Below are 17,729 nucleotides of genomic sequence, written 5' to 3' on the forward strand. Positions count from 1 at the left end.
GAGGCTCTTCCAGTGAACCCCATTTCCACATGAGCAGATGCCCACGTGTGCATGCAGGGATGCCTCCGGGCTGGGTGTGGGTTGAATGGCCCCTGCAACGCCAGCTTGTACTATACACCGCCGTTGGTATGGCCTGGAATCTCAAATTGGTAAATGCCATTCGAAAGAGATAAGTTGGCAAATTCTTGAAGTATGGTGATCTAATACAGTCCTTTTTAAAAAATTTAAAATAGGGGGCTACTTTGGATTGATTGGTTCGATCTCTATTAATGCGTCCATATGGTAGATCCAATCCCGCAGATCTGTTCCCTGACTACCACTATTGAGAACATCATCTGGTATAGAGTAGCGTGTTTGCATGGAGATCAAATATTCTGAGCGAGGTTTCTCTTGGACCAGATTCAACCTCAGACTCTGGCCAGCTGGTACTAGCTCAGAGGTCCGTCCGCTCAGGCTTGCTCAGTTCTCAGCCTGCCCCTAAAGAGGACCCTGAAGTGCCAGCTTCAGAGGGCAGAAGTGGGTGGCGCCGGCATGGCACAGATTCGGATGCAATCCAACCAGGGGCATCCATCCACCGTGTGGACTGTGACTGTCCTTCCCAGGTGTGGCTGAAAAGGCGCTGCCTGGTCCAATCAGCAGGGCAGCTGGAGAGGGGAAACAGTGGCCAAGAAGAGCCGCGCGGGCAGGGCAAGGCAGGATCCGAGCAAGGACCCTGATGGAGAGTAACCACCATTAGGGTGGCCAACCTCCCGGTGGGGCCTGGAAAGCTCCTGGGTTCACAACGGCCCTCCAGTCGACAGCAATCCCTCTCCGGCAGCTTGGGAGGGTGGGCTTCTTGGGCGGGCGCAGCCCCCTCCCCTCGCCGGACCTCCCAGCAATTCCCGGGTTGGCACCGGCTCCTCGGCAGGGAAGGAAGGCTGGGCGTGCCAGGAGGGGCGGGGTCCGGGGGCGGGGGGCTGTGCCAAGCGCCTCCCGGGGGCGGAGCGGCTGCCTGCCCGGCTGGCTCGCCTGGGTCCAGTGCGCTGCTGGGACGACTGGGGCAGCGATGGGGCGCCCGCTGCTCTGGCTGCTGCTGCGGCTGCTGCTGGGCGGAGAAGCCGCCTCCGGGCCGCTGCGAGGCAAGACTGGGGGGCTGGGCCTGGGGCGGGGGGCAGGGGGCGTCTCTCCCTCCGCGGCCGCGGAAAAGACCGCTCGGGACCCCCGAGGGGGCTGTGCTGCAAAGACTGCGGGGTGGGACCAGATCCGGCGCCCTGGGGTGCGACACGCCGTCCGGAGAGACTGGCTAGTTTGCGGGGATTGGCGCTGGCCCGAAAGGGAGACGGCTGTCTGAGCTTGCGTAGAGTGCCTTTCTGCTGCCGCAGAGGCTCTCCGGCAGCCGCTGGGAGGGACTGTTGATCGGGACGCTGAGGCAAAAGGCTCCGTCTCAACACCTTCCTCACTCTTACCCTGTTTTCTCTTTTCCACCTCCCTTCCCTCTCTCTTTCCACCTTTCTCTCCCTCCCTCACTTTCTTTCTCTCTTTTTCTCCTGGCTTTTTCTCTCTCTTTCTCCCCCTTTCTCTCTGGATGGAGGATGCACTACAGAGTAGTGTCTGAGAACAAGATCTTGGGGTCTGGGTGGGCAGCAAGTGTGATGCAGCGACAAAAAAAGCTAATGTGATCTGGGGCATTCCATCCAAGATCACAAGAGGTTTGTGGGGAGGGGGCGCTGTTTGGGAGCTTGCCCTGGGAACTATTTTCTGTGGATATACCTGGCCGGCTGCCAGACGGGTGTTCAAGCGTGGAGTGGGAATCGTGGTTCCTTTGGCAACATCTGTCATGATTTAGTGGACAGGTTGGCCAGAAATATATACAGCCAAATGGCTGAGGCCAAATATTGTGTAGTGCTGGAGCATTTCAGGCATTCTTTCTCCTTAGAAATGCACCCCTTAAATATACCCTCCCAGCTTTGGGGGTGTGGCTTGAGTCTGAAAATAAGTTTGGCCAGAGATTCCCCAGATGGATCCTCGCCAGGCCAGCTTTTGTGAATTTTCTGCCTCTTCTTTACTACGGCCAGCCATTATTTCCAACCTCATGTAGATGGTATAAGGGAAAGGAAAACAGATTCCACCTAAACATCAGGAAAAACTTCCTGACAGTCAGGGCTGTTTGACAGTGGAATTCACTGACTCGGAGAGTTGTGGAGTCTCCTTCTTTAGGGGTTTTTAAACAGAGGCTGGATGAAAATATGTCGAGAGTGCTTTGACTGTGTGTTCCTGCATTGCAGAGGATTGGACTTGATGGCCCTTGGGGTCTCTTCCAACTCTATGATTCTATACAAATCCAGTTGCAATGATGCATTCTCAAAACGGGTTTTTTTAAAGGCATTTTTGTTCGCTTTGGTATTGGAATGCTGTGGGCATTCCCACGTTTTCTTCAGGTGTTCCTGACTAGGGGCATGACCAAGTCGAAAAACTGCTTTGAATATGGATAAATCATCGTGATTGCTGTGCTTTAGACATGTAACATCCTGCTGTGTTTCTGGATTGTGATGGTGTGTGTCCTTTTCACAAAAAGAGGACACTTATGCAAAAAGAGGATGAAATGGGAGATAGGATGTGACTTTAGAAGAAGGCAGGTATAAATGAATTACATTAAATGCTGAAATCGGTGTACGGACTTCCATGCTTACAATTTAGGGGCAAAACACGTCTTTTCACCCACATCAGTTTAAATGCACATGCTATCATACTTCTAGGGAGAAAGTGTCTTGTATTTGTATGCAGTGAATTGTGGTCACACGGATTATGTGTAAGGTGGGTATGTATAATGAGCCTGCCTTCCCTGCACAAAAGAAATTAGTGCGCTGTAATTTGAAAATCCTCTCATCTGAATGCTTAGACTGTGAGCTAATATATGTTGACCAATGTGTCTCAGATTAGTATTTGCATCTTTTACTGAAGGGCTGAGTAAGGGTAACGGAGATAGCATGGCCTAATTGTCCCCGTTTGCTGGAAAGAAAAACAGAAGCCAAGACAAAGAGGTGGCTGCACATTGGCTAAAAGGGGGTTGAAGTGGGCCTCTTGGGTTCAGAATTACTGGACTGAGTGATATATGGTACCCATTTGATTCGTACAATGTTTCCTGATAGTAGTCTCTGCAGTAAGCGCAAAAAATGTTCAGATTAAATGTGTGCATGTAAGTGTTCAGGGCCATGCGCCAGTGAGCCCATGGATCTCTGTGCATGTCCACAATTGTTACTCCCAGTATTATCCATCTGCTAAGTAACATGTAAGTCCCCTCTCTGCAGGGATTTGAATGTAGGCTTCTAGTATCTAATCCCTCCCAGTACTAAAACTTCCTCTTGTGTGGATGTTCTAGACGATTATTGTTGTAGCAATATCCATTTCAGAGTTAATCCCTGCAAAATTAATGACTCTTATGAAATACTTGCCAATTCAGACTTATTTCCAACATGCGTTAGAGTGAGATCACAGGCTGGACAGATGACTTGGAGCAGTGGCTGGAATGTGGCGAACTGCATTATTCTATTCTCTGCCTTGGCTAGAAATAACTTCTAATTTTGCTGATAAAACACAGACGATGTACTAAACGGGTTGTAGAAACCTGGTTCTGCTGCCCCAAAGCAGCCTAGCTGTTAGCTGTGGATATTCTGGAGACACGGTCCATGCCAATTTTATACTAACGATCTGTTCTTTGTATTCCTTCCATCCATCGCTGCCTCCCCAGCTGCCGACCAGTTTCTCCGAAGAGGTAGCTGCTTGCGTCTTTTTCCTCAAAGCTGAATGTCTGCCAAATTGTCAGTGGGGATTGGGCGGTTTTTGCTGGGCTCAGCCTTTTAAAGTTCTGTGTCACCTGCAAGAAGTAGCAATTCTGAGTGTTTAAACAATTGCAAAGATATGTGGAACTGAGCATCAGTGCACATTCTGTGTTACACTTGAAGGAAGACAAGTCTGGGACATCTTTCACAGTGTGCGTTAGGAATATCTCCCAGAGAGTTATTACTTCTTTATATAGAAAAATGTATGTGGAACCTCTCCAGAGATATTTATAATAGTCTCTTCTTAAACTTGTCTTGTGCTCTTGGTTTACTGAAACAGAATCCTTGGCTTATGTAAAACTGAATACTGGATAAACTTGCCAACAATATTTGGTTTTCTTGTAAGTCATAATACTTGTTTGTTTGTTTTTGTGGCCGTCACTTTCCCTATATTTTTATTTTTAAAAGCCACACTATCCAATGGATAAAAGAGATTGAACTTGTGAAACTAGGCCTATGTTGAGCTAAGAGACCCTCGGTCTATCTAGGTCAGTATTGTAACTCTGACAGGCAGTAGCTCTGCAGGTGGAGATCTTTCTCATCTCCTGACAACAGCAAACCCCCTCTGTTCCTCTCCTGCCTTAGAAACCCCATAGGGATCACCAAAAGTCAGTTGTGACTTGACGGCACTTTCCACGACTGTCCTTTAAAATAGGGACGTCCCCTGTCCTAATCTGAGAACCCTGGATTCTGGGGATGGCGAGAACTTGGCAAGAACTGTAAAAATATGTCTAAGTGATTCCATAGCATGCAATAAAAGAAGGGTTTTTTGAAATTAATGCTAACAATTATTGAGAAATATTCCATGCAGCCCCTCACAGATCATGCCATTTCTCCCTCCACCTCCTCCCCCCAGTCTCTATGAAACAGGTTCCTTTCTTTTTCCCTTTCCTCAGGACAGGCCATCTGCCGGGGTGGAACCCAGCGACCCTGCTACAAGATAGTTTACTTCCACGATGTGTCACGCAGGGTGGGCTTTCGGGAAGCCTTCGCGAGGGCATGCAGAAGGAGGCGGAGGCACCCTGAATTCAAACTTGTCGAAGTTACGCTTAGGCAGAACAGAGGATGATAGAGAAGATCATTGAGTATCTCTCCGCTTCCGATGGCGATTTCTGGATTGGGCTTACGAGAGAAGAAGACCCTGACAACAGCACGGAATGCCCATATTTGTACTCGTGGTCTGATGGAAGTTCCTCTCTGTTCAGGTGAGTCTTGGATAGGGATGTGGAAATGGCAAACCCTCAAGCACGGCGCAAGTCAAATGATAACGTGAGCTGTCATTAACAGAGGCCCCTTCCGCACACGCAAAATAATGCGTTTTCAAACCACTTTCACAACTGTTTGCAAGTGAATTTTGCTATTCCGCACAGCTTCAAAGAGCACTGAAAGCAGTTTGAAAGTGCATTATTCTGCATGTGCGGAATGAGCCAGAGCTTCTTTCCAAGTGTCAGTTGGATTCCCTCTTCGGAGAAGTCTTGGGGTTTCAGCCCAGCTGGGTTGACAAAGGCTTCTGGTTGTTACTGAATCTTGTTCTCACTTGGGCAGGATTCTGTTCCACTTGTTTCAAAGGCTGGAGGCTCTCAGATTGTTTGCTAGTTGTCCCAGGAATGGAGCGCCTAGCGTTTTTAAGTATTCAGTTATTAGGCAGATGGATTCAGATTGGGACCCCGCGGAGAATCGGGAAAGAAATAAACCCTCTCCTGGTTTTATTTATTTATTTATGTTATTGATGACAGTCCGTCTTTTCCACTGGGACTTATGGCGGGTTATGCAAGAGTAAGTCAACATCATCACCAGGAGGGGACGCCTAATAAACAATGCAAAAAGTGTTTTATCTCTTGGTGTCGAGTTCCAACTGACTTATGACCCTCATTCCTTCTACCTTGAAATCCTCACCCACGATCCATCCACAAGCAGGTGTCTTTGGGACTTCCATTGTCTCAGCCCCTCCCCTGGACTAATAATAGGAGCCTCTGAAATGAAAGATTTATATGATCAGCCCTCAAAACTTCAGATGGGCCGGCCCTTGCTATTTGGGGCAGGGCGGGGGTGGGTTGGACAGATAGGAAGTGGCGGCAGGTGAATTCACAATTCCACTTTGACCTTTTGGTGGGACAGAGCATAGTTAGTTTCAGGTTGTTAGCCATCTTGGTCTGAAGCAGAGAACACGGTTTGAGGTCCATTGGCTCATTTAGGACCAACCAAGTTTTATTCCTTGTACAAGCTATCTCTTGCTGTGCATGAAAGCTTATCCCAAGAATAAAACTTTGTTGATCTTAAAGGTGCCACTGGACTCTTTTCAGCTCAGGCAATATGAATTATGCACATTAATACAAACCACACTTTCTCACCCTTTACATGAGTATCTTTCTGAATCATTTTGTTACAGTGCAGCCCCGCTGACTGAGTGTGTCCTGTCAAGTGCACTGGCGTAATGCCCATTGGGCAAGGTGGGCAGCTGCCCAGGGCATCACCTTGTTGGGGGCATCAAAATGCTGGGTTCGTTTTTGGGTATTTTTAGTGGTTTTCCTTTTTTGGCCTGCGGGGGGCACAGTTTTTAGGCTAGCAGCACCGAAATTTCAGCGTATCATCTGGAGATTGTCCTTATGCTACCCCCCTGGTTTGGTGAGGTTTGGTTCAGGGAGTCCAAAGTTATAGACTCCCAAAGGGGGTGCCCCTATCCCCCATTGTTTCCAATGGGAGCTAATAGGAGATGAGGGCTACAGGGTTGAGGGTCCATAACTTTGGTCCCCCTGAACCAAACTGCACCAAACTTGGGGGGGGGGGGTTATCATTAGGGCAGTCTCCTGATGAGACCCTGAAAGTTTTGAGACTGCATTCAGAAATGTGTCTTCAGTTGCACAACCCCATTGATAGCAATGCCAGAAAACTTCAATGCAGAACAAAGAGTCTTGGGCAAATTTCCGGATGTTCGTGCAGGGGGGGTATTCTTGGACGTATCATCACCAAAAATTTTAGGGGTATCATCATGGAGACTGTCATGATGGCACCCCCAAGAACGTTTGGTGCAGTTTGGTTCAGGGGTCCAAAAGTTATGGACCCCTCAAAGGGTATCCCCCTCTCTCCTTAGCAAGAAGAATGTGTGGGATGGGGTACCCCTTGCTCGAGGGGTCCATAACAATCTTGGACCCCCTGAACCAAACTGCACCAAGATCATGGGGGGTCCCATTAGGACAAGTTTCCAGATGATTTCACCTCTGAAACAATTATGGTGCCGTAATATCTATTCAAAAATGCGCCCTGCAGGAACATCCCAGAAATTTGCCCAAAGAATCTTTATTCTACGATGAGTACACCCCTTCTATATTATTGCACAATGAAGGGGTTAGATGCCATGAGGCTCACATTTCTGAATTCACAGTCTCAAAACTTTCAGGGTCTCATCAGGAGACTGCCCTGATGATACCGCCCAGGTTTGGTGAAGTTTGGTTCAGAGTCCATAACTTTGGACTCCCTGAACCAAACCTCACCAAACTGGGGGAGTAGCATAAGGACAGTCACCTGATGATATGCTGAAATTTTGGTGCTGATAAGTCTAAAAATGCACCCCCTGCAGGCACCAATGTCCTGGTGCAAAAAAAATTTGGTCGTGGTGGAGTGGCTGCCCATGGTGGGGGGGGGGGGCATCCAACTCAGGTTTTGCCCAGGGCTACAGTTTGCCCAGGGCTGCCTTGTTACGCCCCTGGTCAAGTGACAGGCGACGTATGGTGACCCTGTAAGGTTTTCAAGGCAAGAGACATTAGGAGGTGGTTTGCCATTATCTGTCCTATTCCCTGCTCAGAAAAAAAGTCTCTTGAATAATTCAGCTGTGATAGTTTGCAAGAAGGCAGGAAAGGGGAGTCTTTGTGACCTCACTGGCAACCCCACATATTTTCTCCAACCTGTGAACGGGAGAGGCCCTTAGACATGTAGAGGGATTGCACGCTACTAATGTGACAGCAGGGCTAATGTTTGATGCTAGCTTTGGATGACAGATCTGGAAGGGACTGCGGGAGATGTTGCCTAACTCCATCAGCACACCAGCCTCCACTGCACACGCACTTGCAGACAACGCCAACAGGAGCAGTAGATGGATTTGCTTCATTTCGTGTTCCTGATCTCCTGAAACAACCCTCAGTGGGGAAACAATTCATCATGGATTATTTGCTTGGTTTCCTTCAGAAACTGGTACATAGACGAGCCCTCCTGCGGAAGTGAAATCTGCGTCGTGATGTATCACCAGCCCTCTGCCCCTCCTGGTGATGGCGGCCCGTACATGTTTCAGTGGAATGATGACAGATGCAACATGAAGAACAACTTTATCTGCAAATACTCTCTGGGTAATGAGTTGTTTGTGCTGTGTCCTGTCGTACCAGGCTGGGGCCACGAGGGACGCTTCTCGTCATTTTCAAAGGGTCTGTGACTCCCTGGTCTTGTGCCTCAGACACACAGTGTCTCCCTGTGACGTGGAGTCAGTGACTTGGTAAAGAAAGGAAATGTCTGGATTTTTGAGATGGGGAAGTGAATTCCATGTGTCACATGTCTTCATTACTCAAGGGCACAGGATGAAAAAGGTCCTGATGATAAGGAACTCCTGTGCTATCAGAATGGGTCTTCACAGTCCCATCCTAAGCGGAGTTGCACTCTTGTGACAATTGGCTTAGAAGAACGTCACACTACTTAAGTTGGTATTTTCCATGTAGACAGTTTCAGTGGCATCTGCATTGGCTTGCAGTAGAGCAGCTAGATTTGAGTCTAGAAGACCTTAAGTGACTAACAAGATACTGAGGGATTTCAAGAGTCAAATACTCAGGGCTTTCAAGGGTTAGCCAAATGGGTGAGAAAATATGGACCTGTTTGTGTTTTCTCCTGCTACAGAAAAGCCAACTGTTGCTTCCAAAACGAACGCCTCTCAAGCAGGTAACTTTTACATCAGTAGACGTGTGCATGGAGCGTAAAGCCATGTGTGGACATTGATCTGAATGTGACTCTAAGAGCTTCAACATAGTACAAGAATATTTAAGACGACTGAGCCTAGTCGGCACCCGCCTAACCAGGCTGACGCTTCCAGGGCTTGTTGTTAACACACAGTTATCTCAAATTAGAACTGGAACAAGATTTCACTCGATCCCTCAGCCTCAGCCATCCTGTGGCTCCAAGGGAACGCCTTACAGTCTCATTCCAGATTGTGGTCTTCATGCTCGTCTCTTGGTTGCAGCTTAGCTGTTGCTCTGTGTTTTGAATTTTTTTCGAAGAAAACTCCTTGTTCCTAAAGCAGTTCCTTTAAGTAATTCAGCAGTTGGGCTGCATGCAAGGTTTTCAGCCAGAGCTGTGGAGGACTGGCCTCTCCATGTGGTGGGGGGGGGGGGGGGACTTCTGCCAGAGGTAGGATCCAGTAGGTTCTCACCAGTTCCCGAGAGTGGGTTACTAATTATTTGTGTGTGCCGAGAGGGGGTTACTAATTGGGTCTGCTTTTCCGTTAGAAATTCCATTAGGTCCAAAAATCATGAAGTCCTGTTGTTTCCTATGTGGCTGGTTAGCGAAGGTGGAAAACGGGATAATTCTCCCTGTTGGGCTGTTTTAAAAACATGTTTTAGAAACATGGTAAAGTTCCTTGTTTAAGGAAAGTATCCTTCTCTTGATTTCTAGAAACAAAATTAAGTATTTGAAAGTATTAAGTATTTGACAGGCAGTCAATTAGAGGAGGAGGAGTTGTTTCTGTTGGCAGCAGACGATAGGACTTGCTATAATGAGTTTAAATTATGGACAGAAAGATACCAGCTGGAAATTAGGAACTTTTTTTTTACAGTAAGAGTTTTTTACAGTAACAGAGAACGCCCGCACGCTCCCGCCCCTCGAATGCCCAGCTATGCGCCCGTCGTGCCCCGCCCAGTCCTGACCATTGAAAGTCTACGCCATCCTCGTTTGAATCCCACCACCATGGGAACCTGTTACTAAAATTTTTGGATCCCACCACTGGCTTCTGCATGCAAAACTTCTGCCCTGCAGCTTCATCCTTGGCATTAACCAAAAGATTTCTTTCTCAGATGTCGTAACAGAGACTTCAATGATGGCTCCCCCAGAAGAACCCATTAAAGAAGATGTAAATAATATAACTGTCAAAGAAGCCAAAGGTACTCCCTTTCTCTAGGATTGTTTCACCCGTGGAGCTTCTTTAAGTTGAGTCGATCCATCAAAGTCTATTCGGACTGGTGGCAGCTCTCTGGGATCTTTTCACATTACTTATGGCCTGATCCCTTTTTTAATGGGAGGCGTCAGGGATTGAACCCTGGGATCTTTTGCATGCTAAGCAGATGCTCTACCATTGAGCCACAGCATGGTGTAGTGTGTAAGACAGGTGGACTCTAAACTGGAGAATCAGGTTTGATTCCTCATTCCTCCCCAGGAGCGGCGAACTCTTATCTGGTTGGTTTCCCTGCTCCTACATGTGAAGCCTGCCGGGTGACCTTGGGCCAGTCACAGTCCTCTCAGAACTCTCCCAGCCCCACCTACCTCACAAGGTGTCTGTTGTGCGGAGAGCAAGGGACAGGAGATTGTAAGCCACTTTGAGTCTCCTTACAGGAGAGAAAGGGGGTGTATAAATCCAAACTCTTCTCCCTCCTTCCCCCCCAGAACATATTGAGCTGCCTTATACTGAGTCAGACTCAGGGTTCATCAAGGTCAGTATTGTCTGCTCAGGCTGGCAGCAGCTCTTTAGTTCTGAGGCAGAGTGATTTCACACCACCTCCTATCTAGGAATTTCTGGATGTCAAGTGGATGCTCTACCACTGAGCCACAATGACCCTCTCTCCTTCATTACTTCAGGAAATGGAAGCATCTTTTTTGTTGCATGGCAGAGATGGTTTAAAATGCTCTGTTCTCTCTGCTCACAAGAACCCTTTTTGGGTGGTCTTCTCCCCACTCCTCAAAATCAGTATGAAAAAGGGCAAAATTCTGCATTGCACAAAAGGATCCGGCAAGCAGTGATGCAAAGTGAGCTACTTTTTAAAATTCTTCCACCAAAAGGGCAAATGTGACTTTGTTCCCCCTCTTCCAGGTCCTCTTTGGAGCCTTGCCTACATCTTAGTGCCCAGCATCCCTGCTCTGCTCCTCCTCTTGGTCATCACAGCCATCTTCAGCTGCTGGCTCTGCGCAAAGAGGCAAGTGTGGTGAGAGTGCGTGAGGTGGACAGGTTGGTGTTGGGCTGTCGTGGGGGGCAGAGGAGCCCCGGAAAAGGTGTGACTTTTAAAACAAAAATGCAACATGAACGATGGATGAACCAAGTTTGGAATGGGGAAAGGGATAGACAATGTGGACCATTTGTCGGAAGATATTATTACGTGCTGGTTAAATGAGATGTTTCTGCCAAGAAGGGTATTTGCTAAGGGGGTGATGGTCCCCAATCTTTATGAGCCTACAGTCCAAAATAGCTTGGTGGTTGCAGCCACAAAATGGCTGACACAGGAGACTGCGCTGCCTGCAGGTGCTAGCTGGGGTGTGGCCAGACAGACCAGAATCCAGACGGGCAGCGAGTGAGGCATAGTCAAAACAGTCCAGATTCAGGGCAGGCAGCAAGCAAAGGTGTGGTCAAGGTAGTCCAGAGTCAGGGCACAGGCAGGAGGTCAGGCAGGAGGGCTAAAGAGCCAGAGGTCAGAAGCACACAGAACTTACCAGGAAGTACATTCATTGCACCCAGGTAGAGCCAAGCCCAAGACAGGGTTTATACAGAAGATTTTGGCTAATGCAGCGAGGATCGTGCAAGGACTTATAAGAACATAACTCAGTCCTCCTCAGATGCCGACACCTCCATTTTGCAGGGCTCCCTGCCATACCCAGCAGCAATGCGAGCACTTCTCCTTTTACTCTGTAACTATAGCCTCTGCCTCTGTCTCCTTTGTGCATCTGGCTCGTTGCACCAGGCTCTACCTTGACTTGCAGGGAAAGGTTTGGAGCCAGCTCTGCTGCCTACATTTCCTCACAAGGAGCCAGTTCTAGCCCCACAGTGTCTTCAGGCTCTACATCAGAGTCCTCAGTGTCCAGGGACTGGCTCATGACAGAAGAGAGCCAGCCACAAAATGGCTGCCACAAAATGGCTGCCACAGCTTATCTTTAATAACACAGCAACGATCCTCGCTCTGCAGAGTCCATTGCTGCCAAAGCCATGTTTTCTAACTCTCTGTGCAACAAGTCAAAACTCCAGTGGCCAATCAGAAGCACTAGGTAAAAGCCCCACCTGGCCTGCCATTTTTTTAAAAAAACATTGGGCGGATACCATGGTGTCTGAGACCACTATGTTGGGAATGCCTGTGCTGAGATACACATTCTTCCCATGCCATAAAAGACAGGCTCTCAGACACAGTGTCTGAAGACTAGCAGGCTGATAATGTGGAGTGTCAATCTTTCCAAGGAGGGGGTGATGTGTCTTGAATTCACACTGGAACCATCTGGGATATGTTTCGCCTCATAGCTCTGTGCAGAATGATATCCCCTATACCACATTATTCACTTCACATACTGAATTTTACTTCAGGTGTGTGCAAATTATTTTAATCATGCCCATAAAAGCCCACTGTCATGCAGTTCTGGTCACATGAATTATACTGATACTAGTATGTAGGGGGTGGTGAGCAGGCAGTGGGCCCCTATGGTTGCAGAAATTCATTTGTTGCCCCATAATGCATTTTGGCCTTGAAATTGGCCTCTGAAGTCTCAGGTGTTGCTTGGATTTTGTAACCTGTTAAAATAAGGCACAAATGTATCACACCTGTCTGTGGGCTTCAGCACTTTGGCCAGCTCCCAGTACCTGTTCTGCCCAGGTTCCTGCCCTTTTGAGGGGTTTCCTCTTGTTGGCTTGTCAATTTCCACTTTTGGACAAAGAACAGGATTTTCCATGATCTCCCCAACCCCGTCTTGTCTCTTTCCTGGCTGCCTCTGTCTGATTCAACCTGAATATTGCCTCAACATGACACAGTGAATAAGAAGGATCATACTTTTATGTGCTAGACGACTATAACATGCTCTATGTGAACTCTTTCAAAGTTTTTGGAAGCTACTTCTGGTTAAAATGTAGGTGTCCCATTAGTAACTGGCTTGGGCCTCAGGGAACATAGCACTGGTTTTGTATGATCTTCAGTAGCTTCCATCTAACCTGAATCAAAGGGCTGGTGCTGACCTTGAATGTGTTGGGACCTTAAATGTTTCCCATGTGATTATGTCCATTATTTGTCATCCTTTCTGGCCAGGGTAGGCTGGGGCAGGGGGCAGGGCCTTCTCAGTCATGGCTCCACTGTCTTGGAAAGCCCCATGCAGGGATGTTCTACCATTTCCTCATTGGTCTTAATATGCTAGTCAGAAGCATTTTGACTTAACAGCATTTTGATTTAACAGATGCTTTCTCTTAAGTTCAGCTATTTATACTAGTTTCTTACTGGGAAGCTGTGATTTGCCCCTTATGTGAAGAAGTTGATACGTTTTCTTTCCATATTAAGGAGACGAGAGCAAACGGAAGCCGATAAGAAGGGGCAGGACACCTGGCTGTCTCCCAACAGGCAAACCAGCCCCAGTTTGGAGATCTACAATGTCATTCGAAAACAATCAGAAGATGATCTCGGCAGGACGAGACCAGACATCAAGAACTCTTCATTTCGGGGCTGTTCTGGAGACGTCACTCCCGATGACCTCTCTGGAGACTACGACAATATGGCTGTCAATACTTCAGAAAGCGGTTTTGTGACGTTGGCCAGCAACGAAAGCGGTTTTGTCACCAATGATATATACGAGCTGTGTAACGACAGAGTGGGGCAAAGCAAAGAGTCTGCTTGGGTTGAAAATGACATCTACGGCTACTGAGGAGGATCAAGCTTTTGGATACAGACCGAAGTGGGATGAGCTCTTCTCAGCGTCAGTTTTAGGAGGCAGAAACAAGGCATGTGTAGGCAGAGGAATGCAGTTCTGCATTTGGCGATTGTTTTATGATAAGGAAGGGGTTTTTTCCCCCCTAAGAGAAACAAAAGGGAATGTGTGTTTATATATGAATGTATGCAGTGCTCTTATTCAGACTGGGAAATGACCTTGTGTGAAACTAATTCCATTTCTTGATGGACATAAATCATCTCCCAAATTTGCTTTAAAAGCGAACTGCTGTATGGATCTCATGAGATGCTTACTGACTTTTTTCCCTTGCTGCACAGCTAAAAATATAACTGGTTCAGCATGACCACCTGTCTGGCACCGGCTGCTGAGTTCCCATCTTCATCCATTTTGGGGTCTTGAGAGCCAACAGTTTTCCAAAATGGAGCAGGTTGCTATTCTGCTCTTATCCATTGAGACTATTTTTGTAGGAGGAAATAGCTTTCTCGTGCCCCTTGTCCTCAATACATTATGTGGAGAAACATTCTAACCCAACCAGTGATGCTTAACTCGAAGCATTGGGGTCAGGGTGTTGGAATCAGTGCATGAAATGGAAAAGACCCATTTAAAGATGCTATCCTGGCCCTTCTGTCCTCAGAATGGCTGTGCTGGCTAACCCATTCCCTCAGTAAGATGTTGCAAAATGAAACAGCTGTTGTCTGCAATTGGACGAAGAATGGTTGCTAAGAAAGCACTTCGGGGGCTTTATAGATGCAGTTGTCAAATGGATGTCTGTGCACAGCTTGTTATTGCACCTTGAGGGAATTAAGAGGTCGTTTAAATGTGGAGGAAGCAGGTAACCTCCTGCTGTTATGTTCTCTGCTCCTTTACCCTCCATGCTGCTGACACACTGTACCGAATGCACTGAAGGCCGGCCCAGCTGTGGTCCTGGAAGCTGTGATGCGGCTGGGATTACCAAGAAAGGTTCGTGAACGTAAGATGGGTTGTAAACGTATGGCCCTGCAAAATGAAATGCGGCAAAAACTGATTCTGGCATGTTGCCTTGAAGATTTGGGGAGGTCAGGACAGGAACACTAGCAAGCAGATCGTTCTACATTCGTATTATGTATGCTGGCTACACTAAGATGGTGCTCCAGTAGGGCAAACCTCTCTGACATTTCTGCAACCATGAGAATAAATCCACAAAACGTACAGCCCAATGCAGAGCTGTCATGCTGATGGGGACAGCTTGACTCTAGCACTACCCTGCTTGCCCCAAATACCGGTAATAGTAAAAAAATATTTCTTTTAACTTTAGGGAGAAGCGGAGATATGCCACAAAAAGAATGGCTTTTGTCCAAGCCCTTCTCTGCTTTCCACCAACAGATCCCCTGCCCCCAGGTCTGTTGTCTCTATGAGCATCATAGAGACCAACAAGATTATCTGGGCACAAGTTTTCAAGTGTCCAAACTCCCCTTGTCTAAGCTTTGAGGGTTGCTGTGTCAGTCTACAATAGGACAGCTATACCTGAGTCCAGTAGCGCCTTAGAGTAACACGATTTCGGGGGTATAACTTTTTTTTAAAATAATTTTTTATTGTATAGAATATTTGTACATTTGTTACATTTAATAACTTTGTTCTATCTATACATTTTTTCCTTTTTCTCCCCCCTCCCCCCCTCTCTTCAATTGGTTGTTTCATGCAAGCAGTAGGAGGTTCATTCTTCTTATTCTCTTATTCCATGGTTCTTCGTTAAATCCGGCTTCTTCCATCCATTTCTCATACAATGTCCATAGTTTCATAATATCTTCTATTTTTTCTTGCCATAATGTGTTTTTTGTTAGTCTCTCAAAGATCTCTAACTGTATTTGTTCCCGGGGGGGGGGGGGGATAACTTTTCTGAAAAAGTTATACCCCCAAAATCGTGTTACTCTAAGGTGCTACTGGACTCAGGTATAGCTGTCCTATTGTAGACTGACATCAACCCTCTGAGAAAAATAACCGTCAGTTTTTCTAAAAAATGTCCTGCCTTTTTCATGCAAAGAGATCCCAATTCTCTGCAGATTGTCTGGGACAAGTTATGTACAAACTTTATTTTTTAAATTATTTATTTATGTAACTTTGAATTAAGTTAAATTTGCTTTTTACCACCGACACAGAAAACTTCCTAAGGTAGATGCAAATATAGGAAACAATTTCTAAAAGTCTATCTTTCAGTGGGGAGAATGTGTACACCTGAGCATGGGAGGAGGGGGAATATTTGCGTGCATTTAGCATATTAACTTATTCATTTTTGTGTTGCTTTGATGTTTTACAGTATCACTTTTAAAAGATTTTAAACATCTTGGAAGAGCCTAGGAATTGTACAAACAAATGATGGAAGCTGTCATAAATCTTCACAAAGCAAACTTTTGCATACAGTACGCAAACCCTGGACAGCAATCATGGAGACATGATTTCCTTCATCAGCGGCAGAGGTCCAATACAGAGTGTTAGGATTTAAAATTGTGAACTCTTGATTCTTATGTGGCAGACTTTACCTTTGAACTTGTAATTTACCCGTAATTGTCAGGACCTCGTTGAGTGACAAGAACAGATCTGATTTCTGTTTTTGGAAAGCACAGAACTTAAAGGAGGGAAACGGATGCAAGTCTGGAGAAATGTAATCATGGTCTTCTCTTTGACATTTCAGGAAATTTCTCCTCTGCTTTGGATACTATATTACAAGCCCTGGCAGGAGCAGAACTGAACTGTTGTGGATGTATGTAATATGTAATTCCTGATTGCAGACAGATCTCAAAAGTTGCTGTTTACAAGGTGTATGAATGCCATACTGTTGTTTCGAGGGGAAGACCTCACCAGCTCAACCAATGCATAATTTCTCAGCATGTTCAAGACTGGCATGTTATTTGATGACACAGTGCCTGCAGTTTTTCAAGAGTATCCCCTCAGTCCCCTGGAAGAAGTTTTGAATCAGTATATAGGACAGAGAAATACATGTTTGTTTCTGTTTTGTTATTTCCACGTGAGATATGAAAGACAGAAAAGATTAATTTAATCTGTAATAGGACTGAACTGTTTTCAAGTTTTGGAGCCGCAGAAAATTCATGGGTACCAATGATGGGGTTCTTCTGGAAATATCTATGCTGTAATGTGCTAAAGGGATTTTCAGGTAGTGCAGGGTATTTTTATATGTGTGTGTGGGTCTGCTACATGAAATCTCTAGCAGTAATCAGCTTGGAGTTCTGTAATATAGAGCGTGTATGAACAGTATCGCTTCTGAAGGAATAAAGACCTGCGGAATCTGCACAAATAAGCCAACTTCTGAGAGCAAAGTGAAAAGCCAGCTTGCTTAGGAAAAGGCCTCACACCAGCTTAGAAGCAGAAGGAACTCTAAACAGGGTGAAAAGAGTCCCAGGAGGCAGAGAAGCTTATAGGACAGGAAACCTGAGGGGAGACTAGATGGAGGAAACAGCCTGTGGAAAAATACGGGCCCAAAGAACAGAAGAGATCTTGTTCTCTTGGAGAGGAAGCTAAAGATCAGCAGGCTAAAAGAGCTGGAACAGAGAAGAGTGGGTTGAAAGCAGGGCGTGCCTGAAAAAAAATTGAGCTGACCAAAGGGTGGACTGAGGAAAACAGGACCTGAGGCGGAATCACAAGATTTAGAAGGAAGCAGAGGAGCAGGCTGGCTTTGGAGAGGAGGGGGCTGTAAGGCAGGGGGCTTGTGGGAAGGTACCGACTCACACAGATCCCTTCCCAGACCGAATTGTCTCAAGTGATGAGTGGGAATTTTTACAAAATGTACATTCTCACATTATTTGTTGTTTAATTATTATCAGGGAATTTGACCACCGCTATGAGAGCTGGCTCACATTTGTGTTATTTGTAGTCATTTGATTATCCACATGTGTGTGTGTGTGTGTGTGTGTGTGTGTGTGTGTGTGTGTGTGTGTGTGTGTGTGTGTGTGTGTGTGTGTGTGTGTGTGTCCTGCACATAATGGGTCCTTTCTGCACAAATCTCTAAAACGTTTGTAAAATGTTTTCAATCCCCCCCCCCCCCTT

General features: G+C 46.5%; 1 protein-coding gene across 1 annotated transcript; it reads left to right on the top strand.

The window, feature by feature from the left end:
- Window positions 1-1,030: 1,030 nt before the first annotated feature.
- Window positions 1,031-17,527, top strand: LAYN (layilin). Its single transcript, XM_048513461.1, has 9 exons — window positions 1,031-1,118; window positions 4,715-4,860; window positions 4,893-5,023; window positions 8,001-8,158; window positions 8,697-8,738; window positions 9,866-9,952; window positions 10,876-10,978; window positions 13,307-14,651; window positions 15,985-17,527. The coding sequence occupies exons 1-8, from the start codon at window positions 1,046-1,048 to the stop codon at window positions 13,665-13,667; spliced, it is 1,101 nt and encodes a 366-aa protein (XP_048369418.1). The 5' UTR covers window positions 1,031-1,045; the 3' UTR covers window positions 13,668-14,651; window positions 15,985-17,527.
- Window positions 17,528-17,729: the final 202 nt, after the last annotated feature.

The sequence above is a fragment of the Sphaerodactylus townsendi genome, linkage group LG12, assembly GCF_021028975.2.
Source record: "Sphaerodactylus townsendi isolate TG3544 linkage group LG12, MPM_Stown_v2.3, whole genome shotgun sequence".
NCBI lineage: Eukaryota > Metazoa > Chordata > Lepidosauria > Squamata > Sphaerodactylidae > Sphaerodactylus > Sphaerodactylus townsendi.